Source organism: Heteronotia binoei, chromosome 3, assembly GCF_032191835.1.
Source record: "Heteronotia binoei isolate CCM8104 ecotype False Entrance Well chromosome 3, APGP_CSIRO_Hbin_v1, whole genome shotgun sequence".
NCBI classification, from domain to species: Eukaryota; Metazoa; Chordata; class Lepidosauria; order Squamata; family Gekkonidae; genus Heteronotia; species Heteronotia binoei.
This window is the reverse complement of record NC_083225.1, coordinates 149977615-149995132: the sequence shown is the minus strand read 5'-3', so window position 1 is coordinate 149995132 and position 17518 is coordinate 149977615. Positions and strand designations below refer to the sequence as shown.

Genomic DNA, 17518 nt, shown 5'->3' with positions numbered 1-17518 from the left:
CTAGCTCACACTAAGCTTAGAAGAAACACTGACCCCCAACTCTGAGCCCTCCTTCCCCAACCATAGAACCTCCATCTTAATCAGATTCAGTCTCAGTCAGCTCAGTTTAAGTCATCCCACCACAGCCTCCAGATCCTCAGCCAGATTTGCTGGGGTGGTATCTCACTGGTCGCCCATCAACAGATATAGCTGGGTGTCATCAGTGTACTGGTGATAACCTAATCTGAAACTCTGCACCAATTTGGTGAAGGGGTGCGTGCATATGTTAAACAAAATCAGAGAGAGGATTCGAGATTGAGCAGTAATTGGAAGGTTCCATGGAATCCAAAGCTGGTTTCTTCAGGAGCTGTTCAACCACAGCCTTTTTCATTCCCTCCAGGCAGACCCCTGAACCCAGGGATAGATTAATAATGTCTAGCAGGGCAACCTGACTTCCTTTGCCACTGGCCTTCACCAACCACAAGGGACACGGGTCTAAGAGGCATGTAGTCTGCCTGACAGCACCCAGAATCCTGTCAACATTGGTCTGTGAGAGTTGGCTGAAGTTGTCAAATATAGAATCCAAAGGCAGCCAAGGGGCCTCCAGTTCACAAATTATATCGACACTGGCCAGGTTGTGGTGGAGCAACAAGACTTTATCCTCAAAAAAGCTCATGAAAACCACATAGCTGATAGCTGAATTTCTAACATTTTGTGTTCTCAGAGTGATTAAAGACCTAATTAAACAATTGTGCCAGACAAGAGCTAGGATTTCATAAATCTGCTCACTGCCTAGATGGCAGGGCAGAGACACTCAACCAGGCCTTCAGGTTGAGATGATCTGACCACCTCAGCTTTTGCTGTCAGATCCATATCCATCCCTGTGCCAAAGATCAGATCCAGCATGTGGTTTGCTTAGTCATTGAGACCCAATACAAGCTGGGAGAGCCCCAGTGCCACCATGGAAGACACTAGGCCTGATGCCTCCTGTTGAACTTGTCAGTCAAGTGTTACTGATCATTTATATTTACTATTTTTATTTTTATTTACAACTGTTATGTCTTAAAAATCAAATTAAAATGTTAAAAAAAATCAAATGTGGCACACTCATTTCTTTTAAAACCAATCATAGCTTTTCATGGCTCCATCGTCAACCAAAAGGGAGACTGCAACCAAGAAATCAGAAGGAGACTGAGACTGGGAAGGATAGCCACAAAGGAACTAGAAACTATTCTTAAACGCAATTATCTGGCAACCACTATGAAGATAATTCATGCTATAATTCCCCCCATTACTATGTATGAGTGTGAAAACTGGACAATGAAGAAAGCTACCAGGAAGAAAGCTGATTCATTTGAAATGTGGTGTTGAAGAAGAGTTACAAATAGCATGGATTGACAAAAAGACAAACAAGGTAAGCAAATGATAATAGGGCAAACAGAGCAAACTTCCAAGAAAATTCAAAGGCAAGATACTGTTTTAAGAGCAATAAAAATAAGTTATATTAAAGGCTAGAGTGAAGCTCAGTACCACAACTATATATGTAGAGTATAAATTTTTACTGCAAACAAAGCTGAGGAGGCAAGACAAAACTGCCTTGTTTTAGATTAAAAAAAAAAATCCCTGTAAAATGCCAGTTGCAAGCTGTGGGAACAACCCTCCTCCCAGTCTTAGAACAACATACTGGACAGGTAAACCGTTATTTAAATGACAATAACTCCTCAAAAGAAGGAGAATTTACAACTTCCTGCTTTCTACAACCTCTGTAACCTCAAAATCTTCTCATTTGAAATATTTCATTTGCAAAGAAACTTATCTTCATCTTTCAAAATTCAAGGAAATCACCCCCAAGCTTTTTTATAGTCAAATGCAGCAGGAAGATAAAATTTAAAGTATATTTAGAATGAAACAAGCAGATTGGTCAAATGCAATCAGGCCCTCCCATTTTCTGCAAGGCATTTACAGTACTAATGAGAGGTCAGTTTGTGACTTCTGCATTATAGGATTTCCTTGCCATCTGTAAAGTCATCAAAAGGGGACGGAAAGATCAAAACTGTTGCCTGTTGCACTGAGAATACACAGCAATACAGAAGACTCCTTCACAGGCATCACTCAGAGATGGAAGGATCAACTGTCAACTATTATGATGATTTTTTTAGCACAGAGGCTGCAGACAACAACTGTCCAGCTGTGCTGCTGCCTTACAAAGATATTTTCCTGCCTGCTCTATATGCCAGTGTGTTTCTGGTAGGGATTGTTGGCAACACCCTTCTGATGGGAGCCCTGATCTTCAAGCGGCGTATCCAGAGGCTGATTGACATTTTCATTGTCAATTTGGCAGCCTCTGATTTTGTTTTTCTTATCACCTTGCCCTTTTGGGTAGACAAAGAGATATTCTCAGGGCTGTGGAGGTCAGGCTTGTTCATCTGCAAAGGCAGTTCCTACATCATCTCAGTCAACATGTACTGCAGTATTTTCCTTCTCACTTGTATGAGTGCCGACCGGTATCTCGCCATCATGCATCCATCAGTGGCCAGAAGGATCAGAACAAAGCTCCATTCTGTCACCCTTTGCATCTCTGTCTGGATTCTGTCATGCCTGCTCGGATTGCCTACCCTTCTCTCCAGAGAACTGGGGAACTACAATGACAACACATACTGTGAAGACAAGAAAGCCACGTTCATTAATCAGATTGGGTCACTTTTGCAGATAATTTTGGCCTTCTTTTTACCGCTCTTGAGCATCTTGCTGTTTTACTGCTCCATCACCAGGAAACTCTGTATACATTGTAAGAAATCTGGAAAGCATAACAAAAAGCTGAAGAAATCCATCAAAGTTGTCTTCATTGTGGTGATTGCCTTTGTGTTCTCCTGGGCCCCTTACAACATTTTTAAATTTCTGTCCGTGGTGTCCGGCATTCAGGAACTAAAGCCACCTTTCTGTCTTACCTACAAAGTTGCCTACCTGGGCATGGAACTGAGTGGCCCTTTTGCATTTGCCAACAGCTGCACAAACCCTCTCATCTACTACTTTTTTGATGACTACATTCGTAGGGCCATGATGCAATGCATGCTTCCATGCGTGAAGGCCAGCAGCCTTGGCACCAGTTCCGATTCCACAGACACACGCCTCAGCTACTCCTTGACTGTCCATGGAGAAGATGTATCTAGGAGGAGGAGGAGGTCACTGTCGCTCTGAGAAGAGCCATAATTCTGAGAGATCCACCCCACACAAGGCAGAAGGGGTAAAAAAAATGATGGAGGTGAAAGAACAAAATGAGCATACTTAAAGATAAAGGATTAGTGAGAACCCATAAGAGAAGGACTGTAACATCATAGTATGGGTCATAAATTCAAGTGGGCAGCCATGTTTCTTTGAAGCAATAGAACAAAGTTTGAGTCCAGTAGTACCTTTAAGACCAACCAAGTTTAACTCTGTGTATAAGCTTTTGTAGTTTGTTCTAGTACTTTGTCATGTCAATTACCTTTAACTGTATAGTTAAATGTGAGGTTTTATTGGAATATACTCTGTAATTATTATAATGATAAGTTCCTGAAGGCCACTTAAAAACTAATAAGAGGAAATCATAGAGGATCATAAGCAGGTCAGTGAAATTATTATGAACTACGGAGCAACTGACCTGAATCAGATCTTGTTCTTTTAATTCAAGGGAGAGCTTGCAATGAAAATTTGTACATGCTATTACCATAGAGAAATTAGTTCAGAATGCGTTATTTGTATGATAAATTCCCTCTCTTTTTCATTTTTTGTTGTAATACTGAATAGTTTGATCCTTGCAAACTCCTTCACTTCATTTTCCTCTCAATGTTTGCTCTTCTTTGCTTCACATTATGAATGATAAAAAATTATAAATGTGTTAGAATAATGTTAGTTGGTGGGAAGTCTTTTGTAACTAAAATACATAAATAATTTTTTTTCTATAAGCGTTTAAGTAATTATTACTTGATATTTGTATATTCTCAAGATGTAGAAAACTACAAAATGAACCACTAGAAATTCAAATTTCTACTTATGCACTGTTTTTAAACAAGGGATCTACAGAAAACAAATCTGTTGACTTCAGAGTCAATGTTGGGGAATTCTGTCAGAAGTAGATGTTTCTTTCAGTCTTGCATGTTACTCAGACAGAGATTAAGTATTATCTCATTATGTGAATAAAATTAGTTTACAAGTTACCATTAATTGTAAATGTCGGGCTTCTGGCAATTTTTGTTAGGTGGAAACAAAACTTACAATGGGGCTTGACTCTGCTTGCTCCCTGTTGTCAGCAATCGTTCAGGGCAATGACCCACCAAGAACTTCTGCAAATTAAACAGCCTTTCTGCCCTTGGTGTGAACTTGGCTATATAAACAATAAGACAACAGTCATTTTGTGACTGCTGTAAAAAGATAAATTTAATTCACACTATCCTTTCTCAGTGTGGTCATGGCCAAATACAAAATCACATGGAGGAACTGAGTAATACGCAACTCAACTGTCAGCCTGCTCTCTTCTGTCCCTGCCTTGTGAACTCCCTAAATGCAATAAACACATATTTAAAAGATGCTTAAATAATACAGAATAGAAACAAAAGGCTAGTTTTTCAAACTTGCAAACTTGTCCAGTTAGTTTTACACCACACAATACCGTCCAATCTTGGTAGAATAAATTATTTAGCATAATTGCCTTCTTAGTTGAATGATGTGTATTTGTCTGTGTCACCAAAGAGTTTTATACAAAATTGGCTGCCATTCATGATGACTTGGAAGTAAGTCACTATTTTTAGTAAGGTTTATTGCTCAATTTGTTTAGGATTCCAGCATGCTTGATATTTAGATATTTTTCAGATCAAATGAAATTTTACGCCATGCTTTACCAGATGAGAAATAAAAGTGTGTTTATGCTGACTACAAAAGTCCATATTACGTGGCTTATGTCTTCTTTTAGTCACAAGATGAAGCAAAGGAAAACCAAGCTGAATGGCATTTTTTTTGTGTGGTCACAACTGAAACTTGGGCAGTGGTTTGAAATTAAATCTTTCGGCTGGCACTGTAGTAGGCAAAATGATGTGATGCCACTGCAAACAAGAACAAAGCACAACAGAAGCCTCTGTTGTGGTCTCTCAATGTTAGGAATGTCTCCCTCCTACCTCACTGTGCCAGTGATCTTAAGAATTACCTAGTTCTTAAGAAATAAGAATTGGGTGTTGTACAGAGATATTCAATTACATATTTGCTGGCAGAAGGATTCTGTGTATCTTCAAGCTCAGACTGACTACAGTATCTGAATGAATTTCTCCAATGTCACATTGGCAACATCAGTGATATTGCGTTTCCTTGAAGTATATAGTTTGGTCCACTAATTAACTTTAATCAATTAATTCCAAGATTTATTCCTTGCTTTTCTCCTCAATAGGGACCCAAAACAGTTTACAACATTGCTCTTCCAATCTTCGTTTTATCCTCACAACAGCCCTGTGAGCTAGCCTAGGTTAGGCTGAAAGTGTGACCAGCACAAGTTTACCCAGTAAGCTTTCATGGGGATTTGAACCGGGGTCTCCCAATCCAACACACTGTGCATTACATTAGACAATGTGTCTGTTCTTTGCTTTGGGCATATTACAGTCAGGAGCCCTGGGTCTCTTCCAGCTCTGCAAAGCAGGTAAAAAAAAATCAAATGCATAGCTCTGTACACTGAATGTAACTCAATCTGCAGTGCTCTGAGGAGAATATAATGAATGATACTAGCGAAAGCAGATCAAAAAAGAGACATTGCACATTGCTTAATGGTAAAGAGTGCAAGCATAGCTCAGCTCCCTCCCAGCAAAGGAGATGATTGACTTTCTTCTTACCAGATAAGAAGGGTTAAAAGCAGAGGATATCACTGTTCATTTTCCTTACTCTGCATCAAAGCCGTCAGGAATCCAAGAATGGGGGACTGGCCTTTTCCATTTCCAAGAAAGCCCCTAGTGTTCAGGTGTCTTGGGGGGGCAGTGGTGACCAAGAGCAAGCAGAGCTGTTGTCTAGGTCTGAGCTGAGGCTGTATTTCATATAGAGTAGATGTAGCTGTTCTATACAACAGGAATGTGTTGGAAGAAATATGGAAGAGTGTGAGAAATTTTAGTGAGAATCGGGGGTTTCCCCCCTGACTAGAGTATAGCAGTGGTCTCAGAATTAAATCTGAGTCAACTGCAGCCAAACTATGAGTAATCTTGTAACATGGAGACAGGCATTGACTAATATCACATTGCAACAGAGAAATACTCATTGCTTGAAAGGTGTTTTTTTCTCATGAACAGTAGCTTGATTCTTTTTCAAAAAAGGCAAAAAGCATTTTCCAACTGTCTCAATGAGGTGCAATCAAGCCTGGTGGGAGAAGATGGAAAGAAACCATACAAAGGGGGGAAAGTCCACATATTCCAGAAAACATAATCATGTAGAGTGTTTTTGAAAGACACTAAAATAATGGGAATTAGAAAACAAGCAGGGGTGCCTACCATTCTGTTTTTAAAATGCATTGTATTTCTGATGTCTGTATGGATGGGGAGGGGAACGTTTCTACTTTTGCAGCTAACTTAGAATTTGTGTAACCTGCGCTTGCTCCATTATGTTACTAACGCAACCAGCTTCCAGACCCTTGAGCAGATCTCTTCCTAACTGTCATGACCTTGGACTGGACTGAGAATACACTCACTGTTATGATACTTGGTGGGAATGAGTTTGAACATCTTGAAGGTGGGAGGGAGAAGCGCCAGAATTTACCCACACAAATGCTCTATAACTACCACCATACTGCAACTTTTTCACCTCTCATTCCTGGCAAGGCTGTTCATGCATAGATTGGCTCTTGCTTCTTCAGTACTAATAAACTTTAACTATGGTTTCATCAGAGAAGTTTATTTTACTGATACCTAGCTGATCCTGTCACAGAAAAAATATTGACCAGTTCTGTTGCCTAGGCCAACCAAAGAAGTGACAAGAGTACATCTGGTGATCAGGCTTCCTGCATGCACCAATTTTGCATCCTGATTCACCACAGCCTGACCTTCCATAGGTATATTTTTCCCCAAAAGACACACATCATTCACTGACCCACATCAATTAGCATGAATAATCATGTTCTTCTGGCCTGCCAAAAGCCACATCTTTACAATTACTGTAGACTAGCACCTTAAAAGCTAATAAAATTTGTGGCAGGTTTGAGCTTTCATGAGTCACTGCTCAGTTCTCCAGATACAGCTAGAATGTGAGTCCATCTGTCATAAGAACATAAGAGAAGCCATGTTGGATCAGGCCAATGGCCCATTCAGTCCAACACTCTGTGTCACACAGTGGCCAAAAAAACCAGGTGCCATCAGGAGGTCCATCAGTAGGGGCAGGACACTAGAAACCCTTATATAGAATTGGAAGGCACCTCCAGGGTCATCTAGTGCCACCCCCTGCACAATGTAGGAAATTCACAAATACCTCTCCCATACACACATCCTAGTGACACCTGCTCCGCCGTACACACACCCTAGTGACACCTGCTCCACCTCCACGCCTAGAAGATGGCAAAATATGGATTTTCTATTAATATCTCTGGGCCCTATCTATTTGTGTGCAGAAACCTTAATGGGAAATCCACTCTGCATGTTCTTTGCAGCTTTGCTTGCTGCTGCAGTTAGCAAAGACAAGGCAGAAGGAGCTAGGAACTTAGACAGCCTCTGAACTTCAAAGGGTGGGGACAGGAGGAGGAAGGGGAAATAAAAGGGTCCTGCAGGCCTAATTAAAGCCTTGGGTGGGATGGTTCTGGCCCGTGGGCTGGATTTTTGACACCCCTGCCCTAGACCTCTGTACAGCTACCACTGAACTTTATTTTAATGGGCATGGATACCTGAGTGTGTTAAGTGCCAACAAACTTCTGAATAATAGCAACTTTATGAATTAATGTCCTCCAAAATATCCTATTAGCCTTACTCAGGTCTTGACAATATGGGGACCATGGCTTCCTTTATAAAGTTAAACCACTGGGTCTTATTTTTCTGCTGCCTTCAGCTTTTCCTAGCATTATTGTCTTTTCCCATAACTCTTGTCTTCTCATAAAGTGACCAAACACAATAGCCTCAGTTTACTCATAAGAACATAAGAGAAGCCATGTTGGAGCAGGCCAATGGCCCATCCAGTCCAACACTCTGCGTCACACAGTGGCCAAAAAACACAGGTTCCATCAGGAGGTTCATCTGTGGGGCCAGGACACTAGAAGCCATCTCACTGTTGCCCCCTCCCCAAGCACTAAGAATACAGAGCATCACTGCCCCAGACAGAGAGTTCCAACAATACACTATGGCTAATAGCCTCTGATGGACCTCTGCTCTATATGTTTATCCAATCCCCTGTTAAAGCAATCTATGCTTGTAGCTTCCACCATCTCCTGCGGCAGTGAATTCCATGTGTTAATCATCCTTTGGGTGAAGTACTTCCTTTTATCCATTCTAACCCGACTGCTCAGCAATTTCATTGAGTGCCCACGAGTTCTTGTATTGTGAGAAAGGGAGAAAAATACTTCTTTCTCTACCTTCTCTATCCCATGCATAATCTTGTAAACCTCTATCATGGTACCCTTCAGTCGATGTTTCTCCAAGCTAAAGAGCTCCAAGCGATTTAACCTTTCTTCATAGGGAAAGTGTTGAGTTCCAAATCATTCTAGTTGCTGTTTTCTGCACTTTTAAAAATGCTATAATATCTTTTTTGAGGTGTGGTGACCAGAATTGTACATTTTAGTTTCTAGGGAGAGTTCAACCTTGATTTGATCACAACCCACTTATTTGGATTTTTTGGTGGCCATGGTATCTGTAAAATTCTTGTCCAATGCCGCATTTTAAAGGAATCAACTTTCTTCCTGTTGAGCTTTATTCATTGTCCAACTTTCACACTTATAACATAGTAATGAGGAAGACTATGGCAGGAATTATCTTGGTTGCTAGTGACACATCATTGCACTTAAGAATCTTTTTAAGCTCCTTCAAGGCTGTCCTTCCCTGATTTCCTGGGGACAGAATAGAATATCTCCAACTATTTCAATTTCTTCACCATCAGCCTTAAAATAGTATAACTCCCCAGTAATCATTACTTTTGTCTTTTTTGATGTTCAGCTGCAATCCTGCTTTGACACTTTCTTCTTTAACCTTGACTGTGGATACTTTATTCAATAAGGTTTGAGTTTTTCTTTTTACAAGGCATCACACTTTAGGAACCACTGCCTACTTAACCCATTGCTCTGAAGTTAGCAACATCAAAGCAAATCAGGATCTGGGTGCACAACAGCATTGACTAATACCCAGAACAGGGAAATGAAACTATGTAAGTTTGGCCAGTATCTCTTACACAATGTGAAACCCCACAGTTTTGAGTGTTTCTGGGTTGTTTGTTTCAGAGTTTCTGGCCTCTGTGGTTGAAGAAGTATGAAAATATGACATCCTAAAGGACCTTAGGAAGTAAAAATACAAACTAAGTAAATCTCAAAACCATTTTAATACAAATCACATTTTATAAAGCTGAAAAAAAATCTTAAAAGTTAAGGCACCAAATCATGTCCCTCTCTCCCCATTTTAAATGAACCATTCCAAGATACAGATTTCACAGAATAAGGCGTGTTATTTATCTGGATATTTATATCCTGCTTTTCTTACCAATGTGGATCCAAAGCGGCTTACAACATCTTTCCTCCTCTTTCCATTTTATGCTCCCAAGAGCCACTCTGGTATAGATGAGGCTGAGGGTGTGGGGCAGAGTGGGGGTTCAACCTGGGTTTCTCATATCCTTGTCTGATACTCTCACCACTATGCCATACAAATCCCATAAAAAGAAGTTTAGGATCAGGCTCTGCAGAAGTCTGTGTGTGTGATGAGCACATGCACATGCAGGCTAGCCTGGGCCATCCCCTAATGGCTGCTTCATATGTAATAACTTTCTCACGTAAAACTCGTGTAATTTTCTTATGTGGAACTAATCTCATCTTTCTTACATAGAACTCATCTCCTTGAACTCATCAAGGAAAAGATCCAAGTAGTCAGCTGTGTTGGTCTGAAGTAGTAGAACAAAATAGGAGTCAAGTTGCACCTTTAAGACCAGCTTAATTTTATTTATTTATTTTATCAGATTTATATCCCGCCCTCCCCTAACAGGCTCAGGGCGGCTTAAATACAGATTTAATACTGTTTTTGCACACAGCTTACCACGCAGTCACGTTCCTGTTCTCTCCGCAGCGTCCGTCGGATTTCCCACTATCTGTGCTGGAGTTACAGGAAGTGCCGCGGCTTTTGCGTAGCAAACATAAACTGGGTTTTAGCGGTTTATGTTTGCTATGCAAAAGCCGTGGCACTTCTAGTAACTCCGGCGCAGATAGTGGGAAATCTGACGGACGCTGTGGAGAGAACAGGAACGTGACCGCGTGGTAAGCTTTGTGTGAAAATGGTCTAAGATTTTACTATACTGTCATTGGATCTTAAATTTGTACCAGTTTGCATTCTGAGCCACTGACTACCAGCTATGTGTGGCTTTGCTCACTGTACCTGATTCCTCATCTGATGAAGTGTGCTTAGAGAGCATACAAAAGCTTACGTTCTGAATAAAACTAAGTTGGTCTTAAAGGTGCACTTGACTCCTATTTTGTTAATCAAGGGAAAGTATGCCTATCGTCTCTGAAGTAGCAAGCAAAGTGTATTTTGCTATGAATGCACAGATTGGAGAACAAAAACAAACACTTGCATTGGATATCGTGCAAGCCATCACATGTGAAGTGAGTGACCCTCCGTATATTTGCATTTTATGGATTTAACAAATAAGCCTTTTGGAGGTTGTCCTGACTGAAGTTGGATTGTTTTCTCCCTCTAGTGGCATGATAGAGAAAGTTCACCCAATTGATTTCTCAAGAGGGTAAATACATATGACAGAACCCTAAGCTTGATCTGGCCTTATTGCTGTTCTTGTTCTTTCTTCTGCTACTGCCAGAAGCCAGACACTTTCTCCACCACTTTTGCCCATGCTTCTTCAGCTTTCACAGTGATTTGAGCTGTAGTCTGTATCAGGAAATTCCTGTAAGACACAGGCACAACAGGAGACAATACGTTAATTCTCAAGCAGAAATTGTTATATATAGGTGTTAGTGTGCATAAACCAGTAGGATAGTAACAGGGTTCTGGAATTTCCCTCTATATTCTATTCTCAGGAAGACAGATGTGAATGTGGAAAAAACTAGAGTAAAAAAATAAGGTCGAGGCCAATGGGGCAAGTAAATGGAGCAAATTCTCAACTAAAAATTCCCTATGCATTTCACTAACAGGCTTCTTCAGGAGAATCTGTTAATTCTTCAGTGTTCCTTCAACAAGAGTACAAGATCAGGAGCCAAAAACCTAGAATACCACCAACAGAATTTAAGGTTGGTTGCGACTAGAGAGATAGAGATCTGCTAGGGTTTATACAGTTTTGGATCCTCCTCCTTAGTACTAGAGGACATATTTCTATGCAATTTGTTGAGATAAGGCCTAAAATAGTTAAGTTTTTGAAATGCCTTTAGACTAACAAAAACTAGCTTTTTACTTTATTTCCCCCAGTTCCATTTCTAACTGTGAACACTGTGTGGCTGTTTATCCACATGGGTCACACAATCTGCAGCTGTAGCCATTTCAGTGGTCAAACAATGCCCTCTTCTTTCTCCAGAAGAAAATCTGACATAATTTGTCAGCTACCTGCTTCTATGTTTGTTTGACACTGCTGCTGACTACTAAGCAGCATCCACAGTATTTATTCTAAAGAAATAGAAATCCAGGTAGCAGATTGTGGCTGGTAAGGATTACATACAGCCAGGACTTTTTTGTTTTTGAGCAGGAATGCACAGGAACGCAGTTTTGGCTGACTTGGCATCATGGGATGTGGTCTAATATGCAAATGAATTATTGCTGGGCTTTTTCTACAACAAAGCCCTATATGAAACAATGGTGACATCAGAGGTGTGGCCTAATATGCAAATGGATCCCTGATGGGCTTTTTCTACCAAAAAAGCCCCACATGCAGCCCTTCTCTCAAAAATGCTATGCACCTCATTTTCCTAATAGTTTCAGGCAAGGGAAGCACAGTGATGGAGGCAGAGGCTATCAGAAACATTTTCACACAATCAGATCCAGCACAGAGACTTGGCCTTATTACCTTGAAGAAAGGCATCCCAAATATACAACACTGCTACTGTGAAACTCAAATTACACTTATCCCTGTATTCCCTGATCATGATCTTTCAGAGGTCCCACAAAGGAAGAAACTCCTTTTGTCATCATACCTTGTATCAAGAATTAGTGGAGTCTGAACAGCTTTTGCCACCACCTCTGCAGATTTAGGGGACATTGTGTCCACAGCCTTATATACATAAAATGCAATTGCATCAGGCAAGATCAACCAGTCACGACGGACATGCCTCTTTGAGATGGCCTTAGCACCAACTTCTGCAGATGGCAAAGGAAAAAATAAAGTAAGACAAACCAATTTTCTTCTACAATTTAGTTCACAGGAAGATGCAAATATTTCCCAAATATTGCAGGAGCATCCTGGAGACATAACCTTCTTAGGATTTATCACAGTTATGGTGCTGGCATCCCTTAGCAAATGCTAGGAGATTATGAGGGTGGTGCCTGGGGAGGATGCAATGTCACTTCCAGGTGATGCTCTAAGAATTTCTCCAAATCTGTATGGTAAAGACCACAGAGGTGTTCAGAAATTTCTAGAGCATCACTGTAGAGGCCACTGCAGGGTCATATGTTCTCCTGCTCTTTAGTTTCTTAAGTACAGGGGTTTACCTGCAGCAGGTGGGTGAACAGCGAGCATAATCACACTATGAGATAAGAGAATGCCTTACCACCTGAATCAGTAGTGAACTGCTACAACTCTACATTAGGAAGCAGTTTGGCAATCTGGTGTTTAGATCTGGGTAGAAGTCCCTTTGTAGCACCAAATTCGCTATGTAGAATTTAGCAAAGCAAAATTAGATCTATGCAAAATCTCAATAAACCACAGTTTAGGACTTCAGATATATGGTGCCAGTAAATGCAGCCTCCCCACCATCCTAAATCCTTTTTTGATAATGCTATAGGGCCACTTATGTTACCTTTATGGCCTCAACACTGCTTGATCCTGACCTATGACAAAAGTCTAAAACATTACTTTCTAATATATAGAACACAAAATAGGGTGAATTGTATAGTGGCCAAATTTTGCAGACGACGCAAAATTATTCAGAATGAGGAAAACCACAGCTGACCATGAAGAGCTCCAAGGGAATCTCCGCAAATTGGTTGAATGGACAATAATGTGGCAAATGAAGCTAAATGTTGGCAAGTGTAAGGTGATGTGCATTGGGACACCCCCCCCCCCCCCCAACTTCAACTATAGACTAATAGGGCCTAAATTTGCTGAGTCTGAGAGGGAAAAAAAGATCTTGTAGTTGTAGTGGGTATTTTTAAATTTGATTTTTAGCCTGCTCTTCCCGTAGAACAGGCTCGGAGGGGGGGTTACATCATAAAAACAAAAACCAATTTAAAATATTAAAAACTAAAATTACATAGCAACAGTAGAGCCTAAAATGGCAAATTCTGCCTCACGTCACTCAATGAAAGCGTCAACCCAGTGTGCTGCAGCAGAGAAAAAGGCAAACTCGATTTTAGGGATTATTAGGAAAGGGATTGAACTGGTTCAGCTGTGTTTAGTTTATCAGTAACCAGGCTCAGTGATGACAGTAAATTGCACATTCCAGTGTTAATGTTAGGTCCTATTTTTAGTGAGGGTGAACTTATGCTTAGCAAGCAAAGTATACTGAAGGTAACCTTAAGGATCTTTGATATTACCAGTCAGTGTACTGCCAAGCAGAAGAATCAGACAGACAACTGCTTTGGAGCAAAGCATGATTTCTAACACAGCCTCAGTGCAGCTCGATGATACAGTTTCTTAAGTCCTGCAAGAAGAAAATATTAAACTCATTTGGAAAGAAAACAAATATCGAATACCGCGTTGGTATAGACAAGAAGGTATGCAGACAAGACATCCCACACTTACCTACAGGGTACTGAATGTGGCAAGTACATTTTTGTCCTTCAACTGTTTTTATTTAATAGATACAAAACTCCCCCCCCCCCCACTTAGTTGTGAACATCAGTTAAGAGAGATAAGAAAATGGTACATATCTCTCAAACAAACCTACTTGGCTAATATGTAATTTAGTGGGGATGCTCGATCTTTGCTAGAGCGTACTAAGTTCTAAATTCTGAAAAACTACATTATTGAGAAATAGAACTGCAAGACACACAGAACACTTTCAGACTTTAAACATTTTAAAAATAGTTTTCAAAATAAATTTTGAAATAGTTTCCAAAATTGAGAGCCAGTGTGGTGTAGCGAGTGGGGCTTGGGATATCCGGATTCAAACCTCCACTCTGCCTGGGAAGTTCATTGGGTTACCTTGGGCCAGTCACACACTTTCAGCCTAAATTACTCCATATGATTGTGAGGATAAAATGGAGAACAATGTAAGCTGCTGGGGGCCCTCACAGGGAGGACCTAGCATTAACACTGGAATGTACAATTTACTGTCATCACTGAGCCTGGTTACTGATAAACTAAACACAGCTGAACCAGTTCAGTCACTTTGCTAATATTTTTTTCAGTGACTTTCCAACTGCTACCAAAAAAGATGAAGGTATTATTTTTCTGTGCCTACCTACAATCTTTTTTAAAATTTCAACTACTTATATCTACTGTGCGTCTTTGGGTCTGAGGTAAAATTGCCCAAGAAAGTATTAGATACATTTTGACAGAGCATAAAACTGCACATTTAAAAAGTTTATTAAAAAAAAAAATACTAGCAGAAACTGTCAAGGTTCTCCTTGGTTTTCATTCTGCGCTGTTTTCAAAACTACCCCATAAAGAATACTGTGGTTTTTACAATTGCAGCTCTTAGATACCGTGGAACATCTGCGTAAATGGAGCACTCATCTCCTAAGTCAGTTTAAAGATGCCACTTGCCAACCCCTTGTTATTTGATATATCCTATTCAGACAGAGATTTTTCTCTTACCTCTCGTTGTGGTTGGTGTAGCTTTTGATTCTGAAACACCAGCTGCCTCAGACTAGATATGGAAGCAGTCAAGAGGTCAAAGTTCTGATTGCTCTGCATCTTCTTTCCCGATAGAAGTGAGTCAGCTGACCAGCAACAGCGAAGTGTTGAGCCCCAGATAATACCACGTGATGATCACTGGACACAAATTCTGTACCCCTTCATGCACTTTGGCCACTATTTGGTTCTTATGCTGATTCAATGCATGCACAGGAATGAAGATTTTAAACAACATTAGCAGATGTGCTAAGTTGGAGCCACATGGTTTGCTAATTGTCATTGCTTTGTTTCACGTATCCTCCTGTGGAATCAATCTAGACCCAGAAACTTAGTCCAGCTCTGCTGTATGCTGGAGGAAGCAGCACATTATCTTCTCCTGTGAGTCATTTTTTAAGCGTATTAGTATTTTCTCTACAATTCCAGATGTCTGCTTTGTTATATGAGGCCAATTTTAAAATGGCAAAAAGGGTCTGTTGTTCAACAGGAGGAGAAAGCCAATGTGTAGACTTTGGAAATGCCATCATCAAGGTTACTGAACCTGCATTACAGGCAGGGCTTTTTTTGTAGGAAAAGCCCAGAGGGAACTCATTTGCATATTAGGCCACACACCCTGATGCCAAGCCAGCTGGAACTGCGTTCCTTTGTGTTCCTGCTAAAAAAAAGAGCCCTGATTTACATGTATACAGAGGTATACTGCCTCTGAACAGTAATGGAAAGATCAGCTTCTGTTCCTCCAGAATAGAAACCAGGCTAGATCTTCTCAGAGACATAAATAAAAAATAAGAGATACAAAAATATGGCTGGGTGTTCTCAATTTTTAATTACATAACTTTTGTCAGTCTCTAGTAATATTGTTCACATCTTAATCTGCACTGTGAAGATTTAGCCACATTAAAAAAACAATATCTAGAAACAAAATATTGTAAGGTGCAACAAGGCACCAATGCTGATATTTAAGCAGACTGAACAGAAAAAGATAATTTTTTACACTCTATGGCACCAGTACTGGAAATGCCAACACATGTGCATTTATTATATTTACAAAATTTATACCCTGCTTTTCTGCCATCAGGGCCACCACGGTGGCATTTATGTCTAATAAAATTGTGTCTAATAAAAATTTGCGAAAAAAGATAGCCTTCAGTCTTCATAGGTCTGACATCCATATTTGCAATTAAGGGAAATGGGCATTATTCACCTGGCTTGTCATTCAATTAAAAAAAGGGGGTGGGGGAATCTTGGATGATGAAACAAGTTTGGAAATTAGCTGAAACATAATACTTATCAGAAGGACAGCAAATGAAAGTTATGGCTTGCCTAAGTGAATGATATGAGTTACTACCTAAGATATCATATCATTCACATATGAAATTCAACCTTTCAAATTCCTTTATATATTCAGTTACCAGTCATGAAAAGATACAAAGCGTATGTGTGAACCAAGCCTTGGATCCACTGGAGATTTCTGTCCACAGAACAGGGCTTTCCAGCTGTCTCTTTCCCACTACAGCCCAGAATATTCTCTGAAATTCTGCTCCTGGAGTGGAAAGGTGCCTCTCTTCTCTATATGAAGGGTAAGTCAGCAGGAAGGAGGTATCAGCAAGAATCTTGGAACTCCTTCATAGGATACAAGCCCTTAACTCCAAATCAATTGTGATGCAACAACATTTTACAGTACAAGTCACTCCATATATTCATTTGGTGCTCCTGATCATGCTCAGTTTTTAAGTTATTTTATATAGGAATGTGGAAAATGCTTATGGAAATGCTACTTGCAAAGCTTATGCAACCAGACTACTTTGATAAGGATTCAGGCTATCTGAACCAGTCAAATTCAAATGCACATTAGCCTCATCCTCAAGGGTATTTCTCAAGTTGTAATACTTAACATAACCAGGTGGAAAGGTATTGCTGGAACTGGCAGTTCTTCCCTAGTTATGTGTTATTCTTCTCTAGTTACACACCTATGAATCACTAGTGTTTACTGCAGAATCACTTCCCAGATACTGAACTCCAATATTACTTCCACTACAGAGCTCTAGGGGCATCATCTGATTGCAACAGCAAGTGAACCAGCCTGAGGTACCACAGATGAATGTGACAGTGTTTCATCACCCACAGTGTATTCTTGGAACTCTTTGACTGGGGCAGTGATGCTCTGTATTCTTGGTGCTTGGGAGGGGCAACAGTGGGAAGGCTTCTAGTGTCCTGGCCCCACTGATGGCACCTGGGTTTTTTTTGGGGGGGGGCACTGTGTGACAGAGTGTTGGACTGGATGGGCCATTGGCCTGATCCAACATGACTTCTCTTATGTTCTTACCTTAAATTCAACAGGCAGCATCCTGGAGTTCCTCCAGCCCAAGGAGCCTTCCTCCATTGGAAGTCACTGGAGAAAGACTTTGGG

At 40.5% G+C, this 17518-nt stretch overlaps 2 protein-coding genes across 2 annotated transcripts; one reads left to right on the top strand and one right to left on the bottom strand.

Moving 5' to 3' along the window:
* Positions 1-2097: 2097 nt before the first annotated feature.
* Positions 2098-3177, top strand: GPR15 (G protein-coupled receptor 15). The gene has a single exon (XM_060235164.1). The coding sequence runs from the start codon at positions 2098-2100 to the stop codon at positions 3175-3177; it is 1080 nt and encodes a 359-aa protein (XP_060091147.1).
* Positions 3178-9473: 6296 nt separating this feature from the next.
* On the bottom strand, positions 9474-13993 carry LOC132568624 (apovitellenin-1-like). Its single transcript, XM_060234637.1, has 3 exons — positions 13851-13993; positions 12293-12455; positions 9474-11055 (listed from the first exon to the last, which is right to left on the bottom strand). The coding sequence occupies exons 1-3, from the start codon at positions 13906-13908 to the stop codon at positions 10962-10964; spliced, it is 315 nt and encodes a 104-aa protein (XP_060090620.1). The 5' UTR covers positions 13909-13993; the 3' UTR covers positions 9474-10961.
* Positions 13994-17518: the final 3525 nt, after the last annotated feature.

Coding starts and splice junctions, on each gene's coding strand:
- LOC132568624 (XM_060234637.1), bottom strand. CDS start 13,908: ATGCTTTGCTCCAAAGCAGTTGTCTGTCTGATTCTTCTGCTTGGCAGT. Junction 12,456..13,850: donor GCTTGGCAGTACACTGACTG/GTAATATCAAAG, acceptor TGCCATCTGCAG/AAGTTGGTGCTAAGGCCATC. Junction 11,056..12,292: donor CCACTAATTCTTGATACAAG/GTATGATGACAA, acceptor TGTGTCTTACAG/GAATTTCCTGATACAGACTA.
- GPR15 (XM_060235164.1), top strand. CDS start 2,098: ATGGAAGGATCAACTGTCAACTATTATGATGATTTTTTTAGCACAGAG.